Source organism: Corylus avellana, chromosome ca8 (assembly GCF_901000735.1).
Source record: "Corylus avellana chromosome ca8, CavTom2PMs-1.0".
Classification (NCBI taxonomy): domain Eukaryota; kingdom Viridiplantae; phylum Streptophyta; class Magnoliopsida; order Fagales; family Betulaceae; genus Corylus; species Corylus avellana.
The window spans coordinates 4,876,249-4,897,009 of record NC_081548.1 but is presented as its reverse complement, the minus strand read 5'-3'; the positions used below and the strand labels follow the sequence as shown (position 1 = coordinate 4,897,009).

Genomic DNA, 20,761 nt, shown 5'->3' with positions numbered 1-20,761 from the left:
AATTATTTCCCTTCGTTTATGTATATAGTATATATATTTTCGAAAATAAATTGGCGCTTTGGGAGCTCAAACTTCTTTCCAGTCCTTAATAAAAATTTAATTCTATATAGACACATGTTCATCAATCTCTTTTTTCTTTTTTGATGACTGAAAACCCTTCAATGCAGGCTATTTCGTGTGCCCACTCTTGAAACCTGAAAGACAAACCCTAAACCCGTGCAAGACATCTCCCCACACAAATTAAGACTTGACTTTGCCACAAGTGCGGCCGTAATCATTTAAACCCAAAGCGATTTGAACTTTAAACCTGATGGAAAATGCCACCAAACTTGAAGCATCGGTTACTTGAGTCAACCGATCCCGTAAGATATGCCTACCTTCAAACAAAGCTCAAGATGATAACAAAGTTTCACACAACGAAACTCACCAAAGTAGAGTAGACTGAAAATGAGTATATAGGACCATTACATTCATTGCAGCAGCCCTACCATTTCCAGACCCCAGACTATATATAGGTCTAACAGTATGTGGTTGTTCTATAAATCCAACTTCCTTCGATATTAAGGGCATGTTTTGTTTTTTTTCCTTGAAATAATTTCTAAAAAAATATTTCAAGAAAACCATAAGAAAACTAGCAAACTTTGTGTTCTTGGTAAATTATTTTTTTTAGGGAAAAGTACATTCAAGATGTCCCTCTTTTATGGAAAAAAAAAATGGAAAAATTGTGAATATTTTATGGACTTTTTTCATGATGTCTATATAAACATATGGGCCAATTAAGGATGCTTGGTTGGTGAAACAACCACAGCACACAACCTTAGCTGAAGCTACTGGAATAAGTGGGTGAAAATTAATAACCTAGTTTGACTGTCTTTTAAGCACACATGTGTGAATTTTGGGGCTGAACTATGATTTTATGTTTGGTGGAAAAAAATAGAAAAGTATTTTTTTGGGGGTTCAAAAGTTAAATTTAGAATGCCTATTTCCTCAACTACTAAGGTGGTTCCGCCTCTACGTGTGATGTTGTGCAAATTTCCTCGTAGCGATTTTTTAAATGAAACTATAATAAAAATAAACGGCGCATAGCGCGGGTTATAGGGTAGTATAATTAATACTCATTTCTTTTGAAAGTTCAACGCCTTGATTGACAAGGCAAAGATGAATCCAAAAAACAATGGGATCCAAACAATGACTACAGCAACAACACCCAGAAAGTCAGTTGTATACCCAAAGTAACTCCTGAGGAAATCTTTCACTGTTTCACCAGACTCAAGCTTGTCCTCTACATCTCCATACTGTGAAGCAACCAATCCGTACAATGTCCAAGCAACAGGGCAAGCCCAATAGTACCATCTCCACCACATTGGTATCCTCTGTCATGAAGAAAGGAGAAATGCCGTATTGTATTCTTCCATCTATTTTTCGTTCATCTTTTGTTTTTATTTTTTTTATTTTTTTTTTAAATCAACCATTGGATCTGTAAGATTTACATGAGTGAAGATGTATTGGTCTTAGAGATCCAATAGTTGATTTTAAAAAAAAAAACAAAAAACAAAAGATTGATGAAAAATAGATGGAAGAATACAAAATAGCAAGTCCCGAAAGAAAGTTTAGTCACATGTTCATTCTCTTTGTGTGCGCTTCTATGTGCATGCGTGGGGCTGACAGTTTGTGTCAGGTTGGCTCACGGATCAACCTGATATGGGTCAACCTAAACCTGACTCATTTAGTTAAACGAGTCAAACCCCTTAACCTCGACACGACCCATTTAAATTAGCATGTGACACAATACGATCCACTAACCTGTTTCTACCTGAGTACCTGTATATAAATTTAAACACAAAAAATAAAGATTTTAATTTATATGAATTTTAACCTTTAAGAGTTTTTTTTTTTTTTTTTTTTTCTTTTTAATTTTAAAAAAAAATTAATTTAATTTATATGAATTATGCGGGTCGCCCATAGGTGAAGCAAGTTGGCTCAAGATTGACCTGTTTATTAAATGGGTTAATTTGGGTCGGCCAAAATTGACCCGAACCTGATTATACAAAACCCTAACCCATAATTTCACGTTGGATTCATATCGAATTTTCAGGTCATGTCAAAAATTACTAGCCCTAAGCATGCATGTGTGTGTATGTAGGCAAGCAGAGTACTGGTAGTTACCGTTTGGGGGACAATGAATCCTGAGAAAACGTTCCATATTGCATAGAAGGAAGATGAAACTATGGCGGCAATATTGTGGTTGGGAGTAATGGCCATGGTCATCATCCCATAGAATGTGAAGTATAATATGGTGAAGTACATGAAGAAAAGATACCATAAGAACTTGCTAGCTGTCCATTCGAAACCCATCATGGCATATACTATACACCCATAAACCACAGTCTGAAGGAAAATATATGGAAGCTCAATGACAGCCTGCAAAAGAATGGGATTCAATTAGATGATAAATCACAACTTATTCTAAATTTTAAACGGGAAGTGAATTATTAAGACAAAGTTTGAATTTAGGATATTTGCTTTGCGTTAAATCACCACTTATCCTAAAAGTTTAACTTGATAGGAAACAGTGAATTTAATCATTTAATAATCTAACAAGCGATGAGTTTCATAGGAACAACCTTGGCGAAGTTTCCCTTTAATATTTTTCTCTTTATTTCTTTTAGTAAGAGGATCTTGTTTTTAGCATGCATGATAGTTCAATTCTTAAATTCTTCAGTAATACCATCCAATATTGTAAAAAGTTCCTTAAACATATGAATTGCTCACTGTATTTCCCTATGAATTTTCAATTCCATATAATTTCCTACCACAATTTGTTGCTACATGAAAACCACAATAATTGAATGAATCAATTTCAAATAAGACAGTTTACTACCTAGCTCGATTTCATATGCTGAAACAAGAAATTTACCTGTCCAATGGCATATGGCAGAGCTGAATACATTCCAGCTGCTCTTTCTCTGTAAAATACTGTTCTTTCAATAGCCACAACTGGCTGCACAGACGTGCCATTTTGTATTCCAATAAAGAGAACAGAGGTGTACATGGAACCCATGGCATTGAACAGATCTTGTTGCCTTCTCCTGTCATTCCCAAAAAACTACTACATATTAGTTATCATTAAGCGATGTGTATTGGCTCGTTTGGTAACACTTTTTTGAACAGCTTTTTGGTTTTTTAGCAGAAAAGTAAAAACATTAACAAACAACTCAAAATGTAAACACTCACAAGCTACTTTCACGTAAGAAAACGCCTTCTAAAAAGTTTTACCAAACGAGATGAAATTTCATGCCTTGGGGTTTGTTTTACCATATACCTCTTGGAACCAAGATCCCAAAATATTATCCCAAACAACAGAGCTATGAATGTTGTAAACAAGAGTCTCACAGCATTATATGATGGGTTTCTCCAATAAGACCAATGCTGTTTCCATAGGCAAGCAATGCATTGCATGAAAAAAGATTGCGAGTACTGAGTGTGGAAGTATACATCTTTGGAACCCAGTGGAGGTGTGCTCAGTTCCTTGATCAATGCTTTATTTCTCCTAAATCATTGACCCTAAAGTATTAATAGTGATATATGATATCTGTAAAGAACTTCAAGATTCTGAAGCTTTTGATTTTCTAATGTTTCTTGGTATTTTGCTTGGATCATGAACAATAATAAGTGAGATGATATAACAAAAGTTTTACCTGTATAGTTCTGAGTTCTTGAATATGTCACTGAAGTTAAAAGCATGAGCTTTTTCTTGTGCAGCTGAAGTAACCTCTAGCATCCAAGTTGCAGGATTATAACCATCTCTAATTTTAGGAACTCCAGGGATTTCCTTGCAAAAGAAAATTTAAAAAAAGGTTGGTAATTATGTGACAAATGTGGGTTGATATGTTCTCATTTGTTTATTAGCCTAACCTCAAAGTACTTGATCAGATGGGAAGAATGGCGGCCTAATGGACCAGCATATATTTGCTCCCCTCCCATTTTCAAAAGAAGCAACTGAAATGCATTGTTGAAATACTCAGTTCTTGTATATTTTCAGTGTGCAAAACATTTTTCTTGACAAAAATATATCTAACCTCATCAAAGGCATCAAATATATCAATGCTTGGCTGATGAATGGTGCAAACCACTGTTCTTCCTGTGTCCACTGTGTTTCTCACTGTTCTCATTACTATTGCTGCTGCCCTGGCATCAAGGCCAGAGGTTGGCTCATCCATGAATATTATAGATGGGTTGGCAACAAGCTCAACTGCAATTGTCAACCTCTTGCGCTGCTCAGTTGAGAGGCCATTCACGCCAGGCAATCCAACTAGTGCTTCCCTTAATGAGGTCAGCTCCACAAGCTCTAGGACTTCCTCAATGAACATCTGCAACCCATAACCAGAGTCTTAGTCAATTAAGTTATTGATTAAATTATCTGTTTCTTATAGTTTAAGTTTTTAAGATAAGTGATTTTTTAACGTGATATCAAAACAAAAGTCCTAAATTCAAACCTTGTTCACTTGTTGAGGATGAATGTTATAATATAATTTAAATGATTAAGTCTACAATTTCCTATCAACTTAAGTTTTTGGAATAAATAGTGATTTAACATGGTACTAGACGTCTTGAGTTCTTTAGTTCGAACTTTGACTCCACAGTTTCACTCCCGTTTCGATTAAATATTTAGTGTTTTATGCCCCACTTATCAAGGGAGAGTTATAAGTATCGATTAAATGTTAAATCTACTATTTCCTATCATGTTTAAGCTTTTAAGATACGTTTGATCCCGACTTTATCCAACTTTCCCATTTATGTGAAATTAGAAGGTGCTATCCTCATGATTTGAGGGAAGAAAAACAGGAAACAATACCTTTCTTGTTGCAGAATCAACCTCAGGGGCTAAACGAAGCCATGCAGAGTATAGCAGAGACTCATAGACTGTAACGTGAGGAGAATGGATATCAGTTTGCTCACAATAACCTGATATGCGAGCAAATGTTTCTTGCTTCTTTGGGAACCCAGATATTGTGATGCTTCCCTGGATATATCCACAAGTTTTCCTTCCAGCCAAGACATCCATTAGTGTGGTCTTACCAGCACCGCTAACACCCATAAGAGCTGTTAGGACTCCTGGCCTGAAAGCACCACTCACACCCTTTAAAAGTTCAAGTTGATCCTCAACAACACCTTGAATTTTCATTTCCTGTAATCATGTCAACAAATTCATTTTGCAGATATTATTGGCTTTGGAATGGTTTAAAATAACATATTCAAGTTTGTTGGTGATCAAGATTCTGTAGAATAAACCACCAATGATACAAAATAGCAGTAACTTGAGCCCTTGATCAGTATAATCTCTTTTCTTTCTACCAAGAAAGTAAAAATATTAACAAACAACTTTAAATACAAAATACTCACAGAAGTTCAAAATTAGCTTCACCTTTATGTCACATAACAACACTTTTTCAACCAAAAAAACAACATTCTAGAAAACTAGAAGGTACCTGTGGCATGTCAACTGCATATCTGATTTCATTGAAAGTGATGGATAGGGGTTCAAAAGGAAGAACCATTCCCCTCTTCCTGTTTTCATAAGAGTCATCATTTCTGGATGATCTACTTCTTCGAACTCCAGTCCCTTCTTCTGCATTGTTATCTCAACAAGTGTTAAAGTAATTGTTAAGTGATTAAATTTACCTCTTCTTATCAGCTTAAACTTTTGGGATAACGGGTAATTTAACATGGTATCAGAGCCAAAGGTCCTGCGATCGAACCTTGACTCTGTCAATTTCACCCTCTATTTCAATTAAATATTCCTTGTGTTGAGCCTCACTTATTAACAAAAAGAATTTGAGCCCACACGTGAGGGGGTGTTAAAGTAATTGATAAGTGATTAAATTTACCTCTTCCTATCAGCTTAAGCTTTTGGGATAACTGGTAATTTAACAATAAGTATGTTATAGTTTAAATAAAAGGTAGAAACAGAAAAAACAAAGAATCTGGGATCATAATGACCCACCAGGAGAGCTCTTTCCTCTAGATGATAGCTCAATGAAATCTCCAGTTCTGTCAGCATTTCTCTCAGGCAAGCTCTCTTTGGATAGCACTGCCTGAGGCTTACCAAAAGCTGCAGCAAATTAATCCTTTTATCAGAAACCAAAATCAGTTCAATTTCGAAACTCTAAAAGATATTATGGTACTTACGATTGAGATACTTTAGAGCCAAAGTGAAAAGGAAATTGAACAGAAAAATATATCCAATCAAAGCTCCTACTCCAATCCAATACCAATCTGCTTGTGGAAAAACCCCACGAGACTTCAACACCAAAACTCCTAATGGTTCTGAGGAATTAGGAGGTACCTATAATATAAACATTTCCACATACTCAATTTTTGGATATCAAACTCTTTTTGCCAATTCTTTGCTTTAATTTTGTTTTTTTTTTGTCAAACTTCATAAAAGGATGATTACATGTCTCCAACTCTTCCCAAGAAATTCGTTCACAGCTATTGCATTCTGTCCATACATCAGTGGTGAGAGCCAATAACCCCAATACAACCATTTCTGCACATCCTCTGAGTGAAAAAGAAAACATAATCAGAATTTACATCAGATTGGCATGAAGAGTAGAAAACTAGTTAGAATATTAATTAAATCAACAGCTTCCTATAAGCTTAACATGGTATCAGAGATAAAGGTCATGAGTTTAAACCCTGACTCCACAATTCACTCCTCGTTTCAATTAAATATTTCAGGTGTTAAGCCTAACTTGTCAACGGAGAATTTGAGCTCACACATGAGGGAAAATGTTAGATTATTAATTAAATTCACCCGTACTTATAAGCTTAAACTTTCATGATAAGTTAAATCACCTCGAGATATGACGAATCCTCCCAAAACCTGCACTGCAAGTAAAGCAAATGACCCAACTGTGTTAGCAACAATCACATTCCTCCCTAATGCAGCCATGAATCGGAACAGTGCAGATGCCATCTGGTTAATGCACAGGATTATAAAGTACTGTTTGAAAAACCTGCCATTTAAGGAGCTTTCATCATATTCAGGAAACCCAAAATTTTAACTTAAATTTGAACAATGCTGCTTTCATATCTTCACCTTCCAATGTCAGGATCAAAGCCAATGACATAATAAGTCATCACCACCCAAATGGCAACTTCTACAAGAGTGATTGGAATCTTTAGGATCCATGTGGGTAGAGAGTATGCCCATGAAGGATAAAAGAAAAGGTCTCTTTGCTTGTAAAAGACAGGAAGCTTCATGATTGCCATATTGAGCTCTGATATTCCATTAAACATAGCTACAAGTACCGTGAAAAATAGAGCACCCAAATAGATACCACCATCTTTCACTGTATCTCGATGCATCTCAGTTCGTAGAAATAGTGTCATCGTTATAAAAGCTAACAGAGTGAGCTGAAAATGCGTGAAAATAGAGGGAACAATCATAAGCAATAATCACAACAAAAAAAAAATATATATATATATATATATATATATATATATCTGTTTGGTAAAAAAAATTGAAAGCGCTTTTAAGGGTCCAAAAAGTTTAAAAATAACCAAAACCTATTTTTGGTAAAAGCTTAAAAAAGAAGCTTTTGCCAAAAAACAACGTTTTTTAACTTAAAAGCTTTGTTTCTTAAACGCAATCCCAAATATGCTCTAAGTAGTATATCAGTCTACTAAATAGCATTACTCTTAACATGGTATCAGTGCAAAGGTGTTGAGTTTGTACATTGTGTCCTTAATTCACTCTCATTTCATTTAAATATTCTACATGTTGGATTTCACTTACCAAGTAAAAGAAGATAGTTTAGCATAACCCCACTGATGAGTTTGGAGGAAAGATCGGTATTAAAATATTAATTAAATGATTAAATTCATCGTTTCTTATTGTCTTAAGCTCTTGAAATAAACTATGATTTATCAAATACCACTCACAAAGCTCATTTTGAAGATGTAGACAAATGAGTTCCTCTTCATAAGCAAGAGTTCTCTCCAAACACAAGCTCTGAATAACTCTTTCTTGCTAACACCATACTTCTTAGTGGTTAAAACAGCAGGGTTGCCTTTGGAGTTGTTAAAAGGAGTAGCAAGCTCATCATCGAGTTTACGACCAATGTCGAAGGAGCGAAAAGCTTGGGCGAATTCCTTGACAGTAACAAACCTGTAAGGATCATCTTTACGTGCCCAGTACTGCTCTTGATCTTTCCTTGATGTCACCTATTGCAACCCCACAAGGGAAAAGGAAGAAAAAAACACTTTAAAATGATGATTCCAATACGAAAAGAGTGAGAACACAGATACAGAAAACTAGCTAGAATTACTTCTTGTAAGAAGTCAGCAACTCCTTTCCTCTCAGGACATTGGAAACCCATGTATTCAAAGAACTCAAGCACATTCTCACGGGGACCTTGATAAGCAATTTGTCCATCTGAGAGCAGAATTATATCATCAAATAGTTCATAAGTTTCTGGAGGTGGCTGGAGAAGCGAGATAACTGCAGTTCCTTTGAGAATATGGATGGATTGCTTGAGTGAATTCACAATCTGGAAAGTCGTTGAGCTGTCCAAACCATTTGATATCTCATCCATGAACAATGTACTTGCTGGTCCAACCAGCATCTCACCTGTGTCATATTGAGAGTGTACATATGACAATTTCAGAGTTTAGAATTTGAGTAGGCAACCATGTTGTGACAAAATAATTTTAGGATCTCAACGAAACAGATTCGCATCACGTCTGAGCAAGAGAAAACCGAGAGTGAGTTCTTTGTGAAGCCATCACACACAAGAGAGAGTTGATTGTTTTATCTTTTGTCTGAGTGTGAGGTTTTGAGTGAATCGGAGCTTTCAGTTTTGAATGATTTTCTCTTTACTATTTTTCGTAATCAATTTTTTATAATCATCTCTCCCTGTGAACGTAGGCTAATTAAGCCAAGCCACAATAAATTTTTGTCACAAACAAGAGTGTCCAATGTTGTTAAACATACAATTTCTGTGTTATGTTTTACCTGTTGTGACTCTCTTTTTCTGTCCACCAGAAATGCCTCTTAACATTTCATCCCCTACAATAATATCAGCGCATACTTCAAGCCCCATAATCTGCAATGTTACAAAGAGCATAAACCTTAAAAATTATAAGATTTTTTCTCATTGTTGTCTGTATTTGTAGGTCTTACCTTGATAACATAGTCAGTAACTATACTGGTCTCCAGTCCTTCTAGTGCTGCTGCCTGAAGAGAATTTAAGCTATCAAGATTTTCTAGTTTTGAGTAATTATTTCCTCTCATGATCTCTCAATAAGTTATTCACACAAGAAACAAGAGACTTTTCTTTCCAACCTTCATGTAGATATCAACATCAGGATCAGGCTTAATATTTGCTGCCTTCTCTCTTCTTAATAGTTCTGCCAATGTTTCTGCAAAATTTCCAAAATTCAAAATTATAAATTTAAACCCTCAGAACTCTTGGACCAAACAGTATAAAAGTGATGGTATTTTAACTCACCATAACGTGGCCCAACACCTTGACATCTTGCTGCAAAAGCCAGTGTTTCTCTCACTGTCATTTCTCCTATGTGAAGATCATATTGACTTATATAAGCTGATATCCTCTGTGACACAAACTCTTCCATTCCATGTCCATTGTATGTAACGCTGCCCGAAAACTGTTATTCATAAGTTACCATGTCAAATCAACGCCCAAAAATAAAGTAGACAAATCTAATATTTAGTAGACTGCTATACAATTGCAGTACAACTGGGATGACGTGACAGTGAAAATCAGTATTTGAATCAATAGGGGCTTATAAAAAAGAAGAAGCAAGGGTTGATTTTCAATACCATGTCATCCTAGTTGTATGACAGTTGTATAGTTAGCGTTTAATTATTTAGTTTTCTTACTTTTAAATCTTTACCGAGTTGTCCGGCCAAAGCTAATAATAATGTGGTCTTTCCAGAACTTGGGGGGCCTAAAAGCAATGTCATTCTGCAACAATTGGATGAACAAGATGGAAGATGAACGGTTTCGAAAGTGTAAGACATATTAATTATGATGAGTTATATATACTCACCTTTGAGGCTTAATGATTCCACTAACATCTTGAAGGATTGGTAAGGGTATCTTTCTACTTGGATGAATGTGAAGATAATTTAAGAATCCCTTTAGAGAGGAAGAAATTTCAGGGTGAGTATATATAGACAAGTAATTGTAGTTACACCATAGAACTGTATACTTAAAGGTCATTTACCTCTAACATATTGACAACGAAGTTACATATTGTAGGCAATGCTCTGCTTCCAACATAAACTTCTGCCTCCACATTTAGGTGCTCAAACCGAACTTCAACAGTTGGAATATCAAGTCCAACTCTGAGTTTGAATTTCGAAAACAAATGGTAAAACCATCAGAAGTGCATTATAAAAGAATTCCAAACATACGCAGAGAAAAGAAAAAACAAAGAATCAGTAGCATTTAGAAACCGAAATATCTTTTACATGCCAAAATCTTTGGAACATAAAAATGATTCAAGGGCGGATGCAGCAAGAAAACGGATGCACTAACACGCAACAGCTTTCTACAGCTCAATCCCTTATTCATTACTGCAATGACTTTATAAAGCTCAATTTGTTGCTTGTTCGTTAGCGCAACGGCTTTCTTACACCTCAATCTGTTGCTTGCTGGTTAGTCCTTATGCAAAAATTCGCACAGGAAGGAAATAACATAAGAACAAGAACAGCAATACACCAATTAATCCCAGCTGTATGCTTGGACCAAACAAAAAAGCACTTGAAACACACAAAAAAAACCACAAGAATATCAATTACCCAGATGGGTGTAGAAGTTAATGATCTGAAATTAAGTATACATCGATGGAACTCACCGATCTATGCGGTCCTTGAGCTTGAGCAGGAACTTCTCATTATCTTCTTCTGCAATTTTCACCAGCCTATCTAACAAAGCCTTTCTCCCCTGTAATTCAAGAGCCTTTATGTCAATCTCTCTGGCTTCACCCTCTGCATTATTAGTGAGTATGCCTCTCCTTAGACGTGAATATGTAGGCTGTCTCTCTAAAGCAGCCCATTTGAGAACTTCTTCATCTTCTTCTGCTCCAGAAGACCTTGTGAAAATTTCCATGGCAGTACTGTTCCTCCAGATGTTAGAACTGCTGCCTGTGTATGTTTCACCACTCTCCATTTTTACAAGTTTTCCACATACAACCAAAATATATTATGCCACTCTCCATTGTACCAATAATTGTTACAAGTTTCTATACATACGAGCAGTGACATACATTACAAGGTCATGCAAACGCAGCAAACCCGTGTTTAATTTTTTTTTTTTAATTAAAATATTAAAATATAATATTTTAATTATATTTTATATTTTAAATATGCACTGCATCATGCACGCCCGTATGTATGTTGTATATCATTACTTTTATATATATATATATATATAAAACAAAGAAAAGCTTTATGAATGGACAGATAGAAAAAGCGACATCTCAGTGACTTTTGTTCTTCTGTATTACATGAGGTAAATGAACTTCCTCGTGGAGAAAGACGTAGTCAACACCTAAAAGGCATGTCGGTGGATAGGATTTGCTTTCATTTCATGCCCTTTGATTCCCTTACAGAACCCCCGCCCATTGAAAATTTCAAAACAAAAACGAAATGCATTCTAAGTTATGAAAATATAACTTAGACCCCAAGTTGTTAAAACAAGATCATTACCAAATCAATTATTAAACCAGTTACCATAGAGACATAGTCAAAGTCGCCACAATCACAATAAGCGGAAAATAAACGAATTCCGAGATTTGGTAACGAAGTGAAATCCTTCTGAGAACTTTAAAAGTAAAATCATTCCCAGGTCCAGACAAGCCTAAAGGTATTCCCGAGTATGGGCGGATCCATTCGTCCCCCAAAATTTTTACAATTCTTTATAAAATATGCATATTTTATGAATTTGTCCCCCCCAAAATTAATATATTATACGTTATTCCGTTTGTATTTTTTTTTCTTAGCCATCTTCCCCACATCTCGTTTTTCCTTGCATTTATTTGTGTATTTTTAGTGCAAAAATATGGAATATGATGAAAATATCTGTTTTTATTTTATTTTTTGAGTGATTATTCTGCAGTCATTTGAGTTTATAATATTTATTTTGGTACCATTTTTCTTGAACTCTATAGATCGTGAGTTAGTTTATTTTGTTAATTGTGTACTATAGTGTGTTTGTGATAGATGCCATGCGATTAAATTTTAGACTTCTATATTTTTATTTTATATAAACACGCACAACAAACACACATATAGAAAAATTATATGTATTTATGTGCTTTTGTATTTATATAAGTCAACGTTCCCAACTTATCAAAAAATAAATAAAAAAAGTCCGCCCCCCACACTAAAAATCTTGGTTCCGCCCCTGTTCCCGAGAGTCTTACTTACGAAACACTTGTAACTCTCGCAAGACTAAATTTGTAACCGGCCTACCGACCCGCTCACCCTCTCACCGCAGCTGCAGAATCTCTAACCTTCTTCTGTTAGATCACCTTCATGAATGAACCTTATTAGGTCCTTCTCAACCTATAGCCAATGACAACAAGCTAGTGAAGCTGGCCTTTGGACAGATGTAGGAGTGATGCAAAAGGAAATATGGAACAGGGTCAAATTTTGTTCTTGGCCGTCTGGACCACTTCAAAACTTCACTTGTCTCACATGGAATGTGCCATGTTTGATAATATATACACCACCACTTCTGTTCAATTGGTGCGCATTTGGTTAGAGCAAATACGCCTCCAGAATTTAATACAACCGAGTTCATAAAATACTATGATGTTTGATTGTGTTTTGCACAAAACGAAATCATACCAGAACACCCTTAGATTTTTATATTCCAAACAAGAAGATTAGAATTCTGTTTCCACACAAATAATAATAATAATAATAATTGTGAGAGAGAAGGATTTTTAAGACAGATACACAAAATTATAAATGAAGAAGTGTCTGTTCAATCAACCTGACTGTTCACGTAGATGGTTTTAGTATCTGCTCATTAACATACTAGTATTATCATAATTAACAAAGTGTCTATTATTAACAGACACGCTTTTTCATGATTAACAAATAAAGAAACTACAAAGGAAAGTGAAAAGTTAGTGGGGAATCCACTGGAAAACATATTTGAAGAAAATGATTGAGGTAGGGTTACACAAGGTAGCTTCCTAGTGGATCAAAATAAAATAACATAAATGACAAACTTCAGAAAATTTCTTTGAATTGAACTTCCATTCATTTTGATATTATTCTCTCAAAGTTTAAAAACTCTCATGATATTGAACTTTCAATTTTTTTCAAATATCATATTCCGTTAAGATTTTTCCTTAATTTTTGTCAAAATACCCTGGTTTATTTTTTATAAAAATAAATAAAAAATAAAAAATTGCAAAGATTTTTACAATTTTTTGTTGTATTTTTTTATAATAAAAATATGGGTATTTTGGGAACTTCAACAATATTTAACGGAAAATTTTAACAGAATTGGGTAATTAAAAGAAATTAAAAGTTTGATACCTTTCATTAAAAGTTTTTGAACTTTAAAAATGCACTTTCAAAACGAGTAAAAGTTTAGAGAAGTTTTGTAAAGTTAAAAAATAAATAAATAAATAAAAAATTATAAAAAAAAAATTATATAAAAAAAAAAGTAGGAATAACATGCTTGCCTCATTCTCACGAGTGCAAAAGTAAAAAAAATAAATAAATAGAATAAAAAATAAATTAATTAAAATTTAAATTTAAAAAAAAAAAAAAAAGAAAAAGAAAAGAAGGAATAACATGCTTGCCTCATTCTCACGAGTGCAAAAGTTTGATAATTGCGAATAGAAAACTACAAAAAGGTTTGTTATGGTATCAAATTCCTGTGATTTGAAGCATAAAATATTTAGTTGGAATGTGAGTCATCATGAGGTCGACCACACAAAAGAAAGAACAGAAAGGGAGGAGGATGCCCCATTCTTAATCTACATTAATGTATGGTAATAAATAGAGTGTAATCTTTCTTAATCTACATTAATGTATGGCATCTATTTTATATCGATAGATTTCACCCGTTTTAAGTGAGTTTTTACCATTTTAGCATGTTTTAAAAAGTCTTAAAACACATCACGTTAGCTGGTATGTTGATATAAAATAGATGTGGTAAATAATTATCAAAAGTAACATTACTGATATAGGACGACATTTATCCATATTTTCGGTGAAAACAAAAATAATAAAAAAAATATTGCAAATAATGTTGGAGCAACGCTGCTTGATTAGAATTTTACCCGTTCCCGAACAATGGAAGTACAAAAGAAAAAATTTGTCATCATTATAGCTTATTATCAATTATATTTTATTTTCTATTTTAGATTAGGACTAGATTTACTATTAATTGTTGTTAGGATTATGTTTACTTTCTCTGCAAGTATTTATCTTCTATATATATGTAAATTTGTTGATCTAAAACACATAATCAATTAAATTATTATCAAATCAGAAAATTTCTATCAAATATTATGCTGAGTATATATTTCTTAAGCATGCAGACTTATTTTATCTTTTGAATATTTTGGTCAAAAGACACAAATGCTTTTGGTTATTTTTACTAGAGGCCTGTTTGAGATTGCGTTTGATGGGCTTAAAAATACTTTTTAACACTTAAAAAATCTGTTTGAAAAAAAAAAAAAAAAATTCGTTTGGTAAAAAAATAAAAGCGCTTTTAATGGTTCAAAATGCCTAAAAATGGCCAAAACGCACTTTGGCAAAAGCTCAAAAATGAAACTTTTGGCCAAAAACGTTTTTTTAACTTAAAAGCTCTATTTCTCAAACGCAATTTCAAACAAGTTCTAAAGTCTTGTACTATGACAATTACTTTTATATATATATATATATATATGAGAGTAATTGTGGCAAGACACAGTATCACACAAAAGAGAATTAAATATAAATGAGAAATTTCTCTAAATTCTCTTCTAAAGTGCTGTACGACACACCAAGCTTGTGAGAATACAAAGCTAGAAGAAACTAGTGCATAAAATTGTCGGTAGAAAACTCCTTTCTCTTCCTTCTCAAATGACCGAATGACTTCTTCTATATGAAAGCCAACAATGACAAGTCAGAGCTTGCCCAAAAAGCTAAGAGAGACAACACATATCGTTAAAAGAGGGCCACATAATTAACAACAACCAACAATGGGGCCAACATTGATCTATTTTTCAAAGCTCATATAATAACATTGTTGGCTATTAAAGTTTGAGGAATGATATTTGTTATCAAACGCTCACAGCATAACAAGTTCTATAATAATTTACTTATTAAATTGTGGACTTACGCAAGTGCTTTAGTTTAGCAGGTTTGATGGACTGTTGGGTTGAGCATTTCGCTAAGATGAAAATGCCGACTCATATAGTCAGGTTTGCGTAGAATAGTTAGAAGATGTTAATGTTGTAGTTATTTTTATATTGATGATATATATAGTAGTTGATGTTGATGGAGTGTTTAGATTCAACTCAAATCATTTTTATTCCGCTTTCCGCTATATAATTACTCTAAAAAGTTGGTGTTTGAGGGAGTATATCCAACTAGTTATTAGTTAATTAATAATTAGTATGAAGGAACTACAAGCAACCCTTTGAGTTAATTATATCAATTAATTAAAATTTTGGGGCATTTCCTAATATCCCTAGGTTATAAGTTAATTTAGGAGATGGATCAAAAACCCATTAAAAATGAAATAAGACTATCCTTAATATATTTTTTTGAATTGACAATTTTATTCTTAATATATTTTTTTATTTTTTATTTTTAAAAAAATTGTACTAAAAACTATATTTTTATTTCTCACCACTGACATAATAGTCTCAACTAATTCTTAAAAAAGTACTTATTAAAAAATAAATAAATTAAACTGCCACATTAAATAAAAATGTAATTTTTAACATTTTTGTAACCAAAAAAAAAAAAAAGTGCATGTTACACGTTGTCCTTTGAGTCCCTCATAAACTTTAGAGGAGTGCTGCACATTTCAAATTTTTTTTTTCAAAAATTAGTTTATAAATGATGTGTCATCATCTCATGAATTAATGACACACTTCTCAAAATAATAAATTTCATGAAATGAATAGTATTTCTCTATACTTTGGGACAAATAATTCAAATGGACAGTTAGTGATGACGACGGTTGACAACAACATCAAAATATGTGGGTAGCATTTTTTTGTCACTGAGATTTTTTGAATAAGAATCCCACTTCTCAAAAAAATATGTGGATTCAGCTGGGCGCGAGTTGAAGCCTCAAGGGGTATATCCGGCATTATGTTTTGAAAAACGAAGGGTGTTTGTCTCAATTTGGTACTAACTTTTTGAATTGTCCGGTCAATAAATTATGAATAAATTCATCCTTAAGTACGTAGGACCACATGTCCGTTTCATGGATTCGACAATGCTTTTTTGTCCATATCATACCGACAAATCATTTTCATTTTACTTAGAAAGTTATTTTTTTGTAAAAGAAAGTATTTGTACTTGTTGCAAGATATATGCTTCTAATGGTTAAGACAAAAAAAAAAAAAAAAAAAAGGATAAAAACAAGACATCAATAGTGACACATGGAAAGACTACTACCAGAGAATTTCATGTTAAAGAATTAGGTGTGGTTCAACTTCAACTTAGCTTTTTCAAAATATTGAAATCTTTGGACCTAATTATGGGAAAAAGTTTTCTTCCAAAAGTTTATTAAACTGACATATGTCCTTAGAATATGTAATTAATTGAGGAATTAATTTTAAATTTAATAAGCTGAATTTGAGGAATTAATTGTAAAAAAAACTTTGTTCATTATTAGGCATGGGCCTTCTCAGGGATATCTATGCACATTTCTTGCAGCAGCTTTGAAATCAAGCATAGTAAAACCATAACTTACAATGAGGGAATTTCCTTACTTTCTATTTACATGTATAACATCTCATCTTTTTTGGAAGCTAAATGCCTTGATTGAATAGGCAAATGTGAATCCAAAGAAAAACTGAAATTCCAACTATCACAATTGCAACAACACCCACAAAGTCATTTCTATACCCAAAATAACTTATCAAAAAATCTTCCACAGTCTCACCAGAATCAAATTTTTCATCAATGTCTCCAAATTGTGAAGCAATCATTCCATACAAGGTCCAAGAGACAGGACAAGCCCATCTCCACCAGATTGGCATTCTCTGTCACAAGGTAAATTTAGTCCAATTAATACCAAGTGATTGAAATGAGAGTAACTTTCTTTTTTATTTTTTATAAAATAATATCCACCTAAGACTAGGAGAACACTAGAAAAGCACCGGGAGAACACCTAGCATTGCCCATTAATAAAATAGACAAGATATTTTACGTGGTTCGGTCTATGACCTACGTCCACAGATAAAGCCTAAATGGCTACATTATGCTCTTATTGCTTGATGTCTTTCACAATACATGGTACTCCTATTTATAGGAGAATTTGGGTAGATAAGTTTGGTAATCAAATCAAAGTAATTTGATTACCAACAAATCTAATTACAATAAAATCAATCAAATTTGATTTATCATAAAATCTGATTATAGAAGATTAATACAATCAATTACAATAAATCAAATCCCCTAATATTCTCTAACATCCCCCCTCAAACTCAAGGTGGAAGATGAAACCTTGAGTTTGAATTTTTTTTTTTTTTTTTTTTTTTGAGATGACAAAACAATACAAAAGAGGGCCATCTATGGGCCAAAAAGAAGAGCCAACTTTGGGCTGAAATGAGAGCCAACTGTGGGCTGAAGTGGGCCTGAGTTTTAAATAATACCACGAAGGTCAATTAAAAAGAGAGCCAACTTTGGGCTAAGGTGAAAGCCAACTTTGGGCTGAAGTGAGAGCTAAGTGTGGGCTACAATGGCCTGGGTTTTAAACAATACCACAAAGCCGAGCAAAAATAATACAGGCCAATGGATGGGCAACTCTTTTGATGTTTTGATTTTTTTTTTTTTTTTTTTAGAATAGGGATATTAGCACACTCGAATAAGGTAAATCAAGCATATAGCCAAACACACGTCTTCTTTTACAAAATCTTCTCAGCACACGCACATCACACCTCCAAGTATCGGAGAATGAAGAAAAACACGTTGTTTGAAGCCAGAGGCAAAGGGAAAACGATGTTGGCACCGGCAATGGGCTTTGGACAACCAATGGAGGAGGCTACAGATCGAAGACGCGAACAACACTAAGAGCGACGGAAGTCAGCGCTTGGAAGGCTGGAAGCAGATGGAATGAGGACGACAACAGACCTGGCTGCGAATGGTGGGACTCGATGCTAGGGAATCGCCGGTGAAGAAATCTGTTCAAACAAAAGGCTGAGAGAAAATGCTGCTAGCGCCGGCGCTGGGATGAGATCGGATGTTCTGAGTGGCGTAGAGGTTCACGGTGCTGGATCTGTCAATGAGATAAGGTGGACGGTGGCTGGATGGTGTAGGTTCGACCTTGTGGAAGGCCAGAGAAGGCGTGCGGCTCTAGGCTGGTAATGAGTGAAGGAAGGTCACCAGAGGCGAAGAACGGCAACCTCCGTCTCTGCTGAATACGTTGGCCTATTTTTTTTCAACAAAATAAACAAAAAGTACACAGGACCATTGGATTGAAACACTGGCGTAAGCCGATGGCTCTGATACCATGAAAAAATTCATAATATTATGAATATTAAATGCATAAATAATAAAATAAGAATAATAAAATAGACAAGATATTTTACGTGGTTCAGTCTATGACCTACGTCCACAGAGAAAGCCCAAAGAGCTATTGTAGCGCCTCGACTTTACTTAATGAAAGGCGAAAGTAAAAATGTCTAATTCCCACTAAGCACTACTATATCTTCCTCAGTATCATCAGAGATTATAAAGCTTGTAGCGGAATAAATTATTTTTTTCTTATATAACCCTTACAGAACACACCAGAGCTGATAACACGATTTCTATATTAAACAAATTTTTATATTGTACTTTACATAAGAAGAAAACACACTAGTCAAAAGTGCCACAGACGGCACCTATGTAAATGTACACCAAAATTACCTAGAACATGTCTAACTACGGATACATTTCAAAGATAGATATCTTCATGGTATTCTACAACAAACTAAGGTACCAAAAAACCATATCCATAATAACCTAGGTAGGCATATGGACCATCGTCACCTTCTTCTATATCTGCAGCAACATCTATGTAAATGTGGTGTAATTGTGGTGTTACCACATTTACATAGGCAGATTAATGAGTCCACAGTCTCAATAGGTATAAGAATTACTAACATTTTCAATATGAGCCATCTTTTTCGAGAGTATCTCTAACATGGTGATTATAATAACAGTTACGTTAGGTTTTCCAAACAAATTCATTTTTGTATAATACATAGCTGATAAGATAAGCACTGTAGAGCTATTTTGTAATAAAATCCATTTATCTTCTCTAGACATTTTCTTTACTATGTATGACTTTATATTTATACATATATGCATTTTACTTGCATCTCATAAAATGAATATGCATATAAATATAAAGAGATAAAACAACTAAATCATAAAACATATAAATCACATTATTCAATGTATGCAATGCAACCTCTGGCCTCTCTGGCTTTCTAAAGGACTTGAACCTTTCGTTTGCAGCTATCAGGAAACACCTTCGGCTCCTCGGTTAGTACCTGGCTCCTTATTTTAACCTGGAAGGCTCCTTCGGCTTCCATCGTTAACATAAGAACACCTTATAATTTTACATTCAACTCTAGGAAGACAAAAAGCTTATTATTTAACTTGAGAGACTCCTTCGGCTCCTACCGTTAACATAGGAAAACCTTCTTGCTTCATATTTAATTCATCTCTTATTCTCAATGTTCAACAATATGCAATAACATGTCTCTTAAAATCATTCTTTTGTTCTCATAATCATCTCCTTTCATTTCGCAAGTTATTTCAATACATGTGAAAATAATTGAAAACATATAATCATGTTATTCATAAAGATGGTTTCTGCCAAAAGGCATGTTCTCTGGTAGTAGTCTTTCCATGTGTCATTCTTAATGTCTTCTTTTTCTTCTTCTTTTTATTTTTTACCACTAGAAGCTTGTATCTTGCAACAAGTACAAATATTTTCTTTTACAAAAAAATAACTTTCTAAGTAAAATGAAAAGGATTTGTAGGTATGATATCATATGGACAAAAAAGTTGATGGTTTCTGCCAAAAGGCATGTTCATTATGTTCATGCGTTTGGTGGGTTACCAGAAAACAAAGCTTTAAGACTTTCAATTTATTAGTGATGTTTGCTGAGGACCTCTTCAGGAATTGGTGGAAGGTCATGGAAGGCCATTAGAGTGAGATTTGAGAACACTAAGATTCAACCATTGATAAGATAGGGTTGTTGATATATTGACTTATTGAGGCTTTGCTTATGTGGTGTGTGATGCTTTAATATAATATTATAATGACTAATATTGTTCTTTACACTCATTTTATATTGGACGACGTGTCATTTTTAAGTGGTTTTCTATGTCAGCCAGTTAAAATACGTCACATTAGCCGATGTAAAATATGTATGAAGCATAACATTACTATATTATAATTATTTTGTCCAGTCATCAAGTTCTAATGATTTTGTATGCTCATAGATTGTCACATGTCAATATATTATTGGTGTTGATGCG

General features: G+C 34.0%; 1 protein-coding gene across 2 annotated transcripts; it reads right to left on the bottom strand.

Moving 5' to 3' along the window:
- Positions 1-1,052: 1,052 nt before the first annotated feature.
- LOC132189079 (pleiotropic drug resistance protein 1-like) lies at positions 1,053-11,235 on the bottom strand. Of its 2 annotated transcripts, XM_059603583.1 has the most exons (24): positions 10,891-11,235; positions 10,258-10,378; positions 10,081-10,169; positions 9,911-9,995; positions 9,516-9,675; positions 9,350-9,426; positions 9,188-9,241; positions 9,020-9,110; positions 8,334-8,635; positions 7,948-8,229; positions 7,103-7,419; positions 6,859-7,019; positions 6,458-6,561; positions 6,190-6,346; positions 6,005-6,112; positions 5,490-5,629; positions 4,856-5,188; positions 4,080-4,370; positions 3,916-3,999; positions 3,699-3,832; positions 3,323-3,550; positions 2,918-3,089; positions 2,167-2,421; positions 1,053-1,373 (listed from the first exon to the last, which is right to left on the bottom strand). In XM_059603583.1, the coding sequence occupies exons 1-24, from the start codon at positions 11,202-11,204 to the stop codon at positions 1,116-1,118; spliced, it is 4,317 nt and encodes a 1,438-aa protein (XP_059459566.1). In that variant the 5' UTR covers positions 11,205-11,235; the 3' UTR covers positions 1,053-1,115. The 2 variants fall into 2 exon arrangements, with proteins under 2 accessions (XP_059459566.1, XP_059459567.1); XM_059603584.1 differs by lacking the exon at positions 3,323-3,550.
- Between the last annotated feature and the right edge of the window lie 9,526 nt (positions 11,236-20,761).

Coding starts and splice junctions, on each gene's coding strand:
- LOC132189079 (XM_059603583.1), bottom strand. CDS start 11,204: ATGGAGAGTGGTGAAACATACACAGGCAGCAGTTCTAACATCTGGAGG. Junction 9,111..9,187: donor TTACTGACTATGTTATCAAG/GTAAGACCTACA, acceptor GTAACATTGCAG/ATTATGGGGCTTGAAGTATG. Junction 4,000..4,079: donor TATTTGATGCCTTTGATGAG/GTTAGATATATT, acceptor AATGCATTTCAG/TTGCTTCTTTTGAAAATGGG.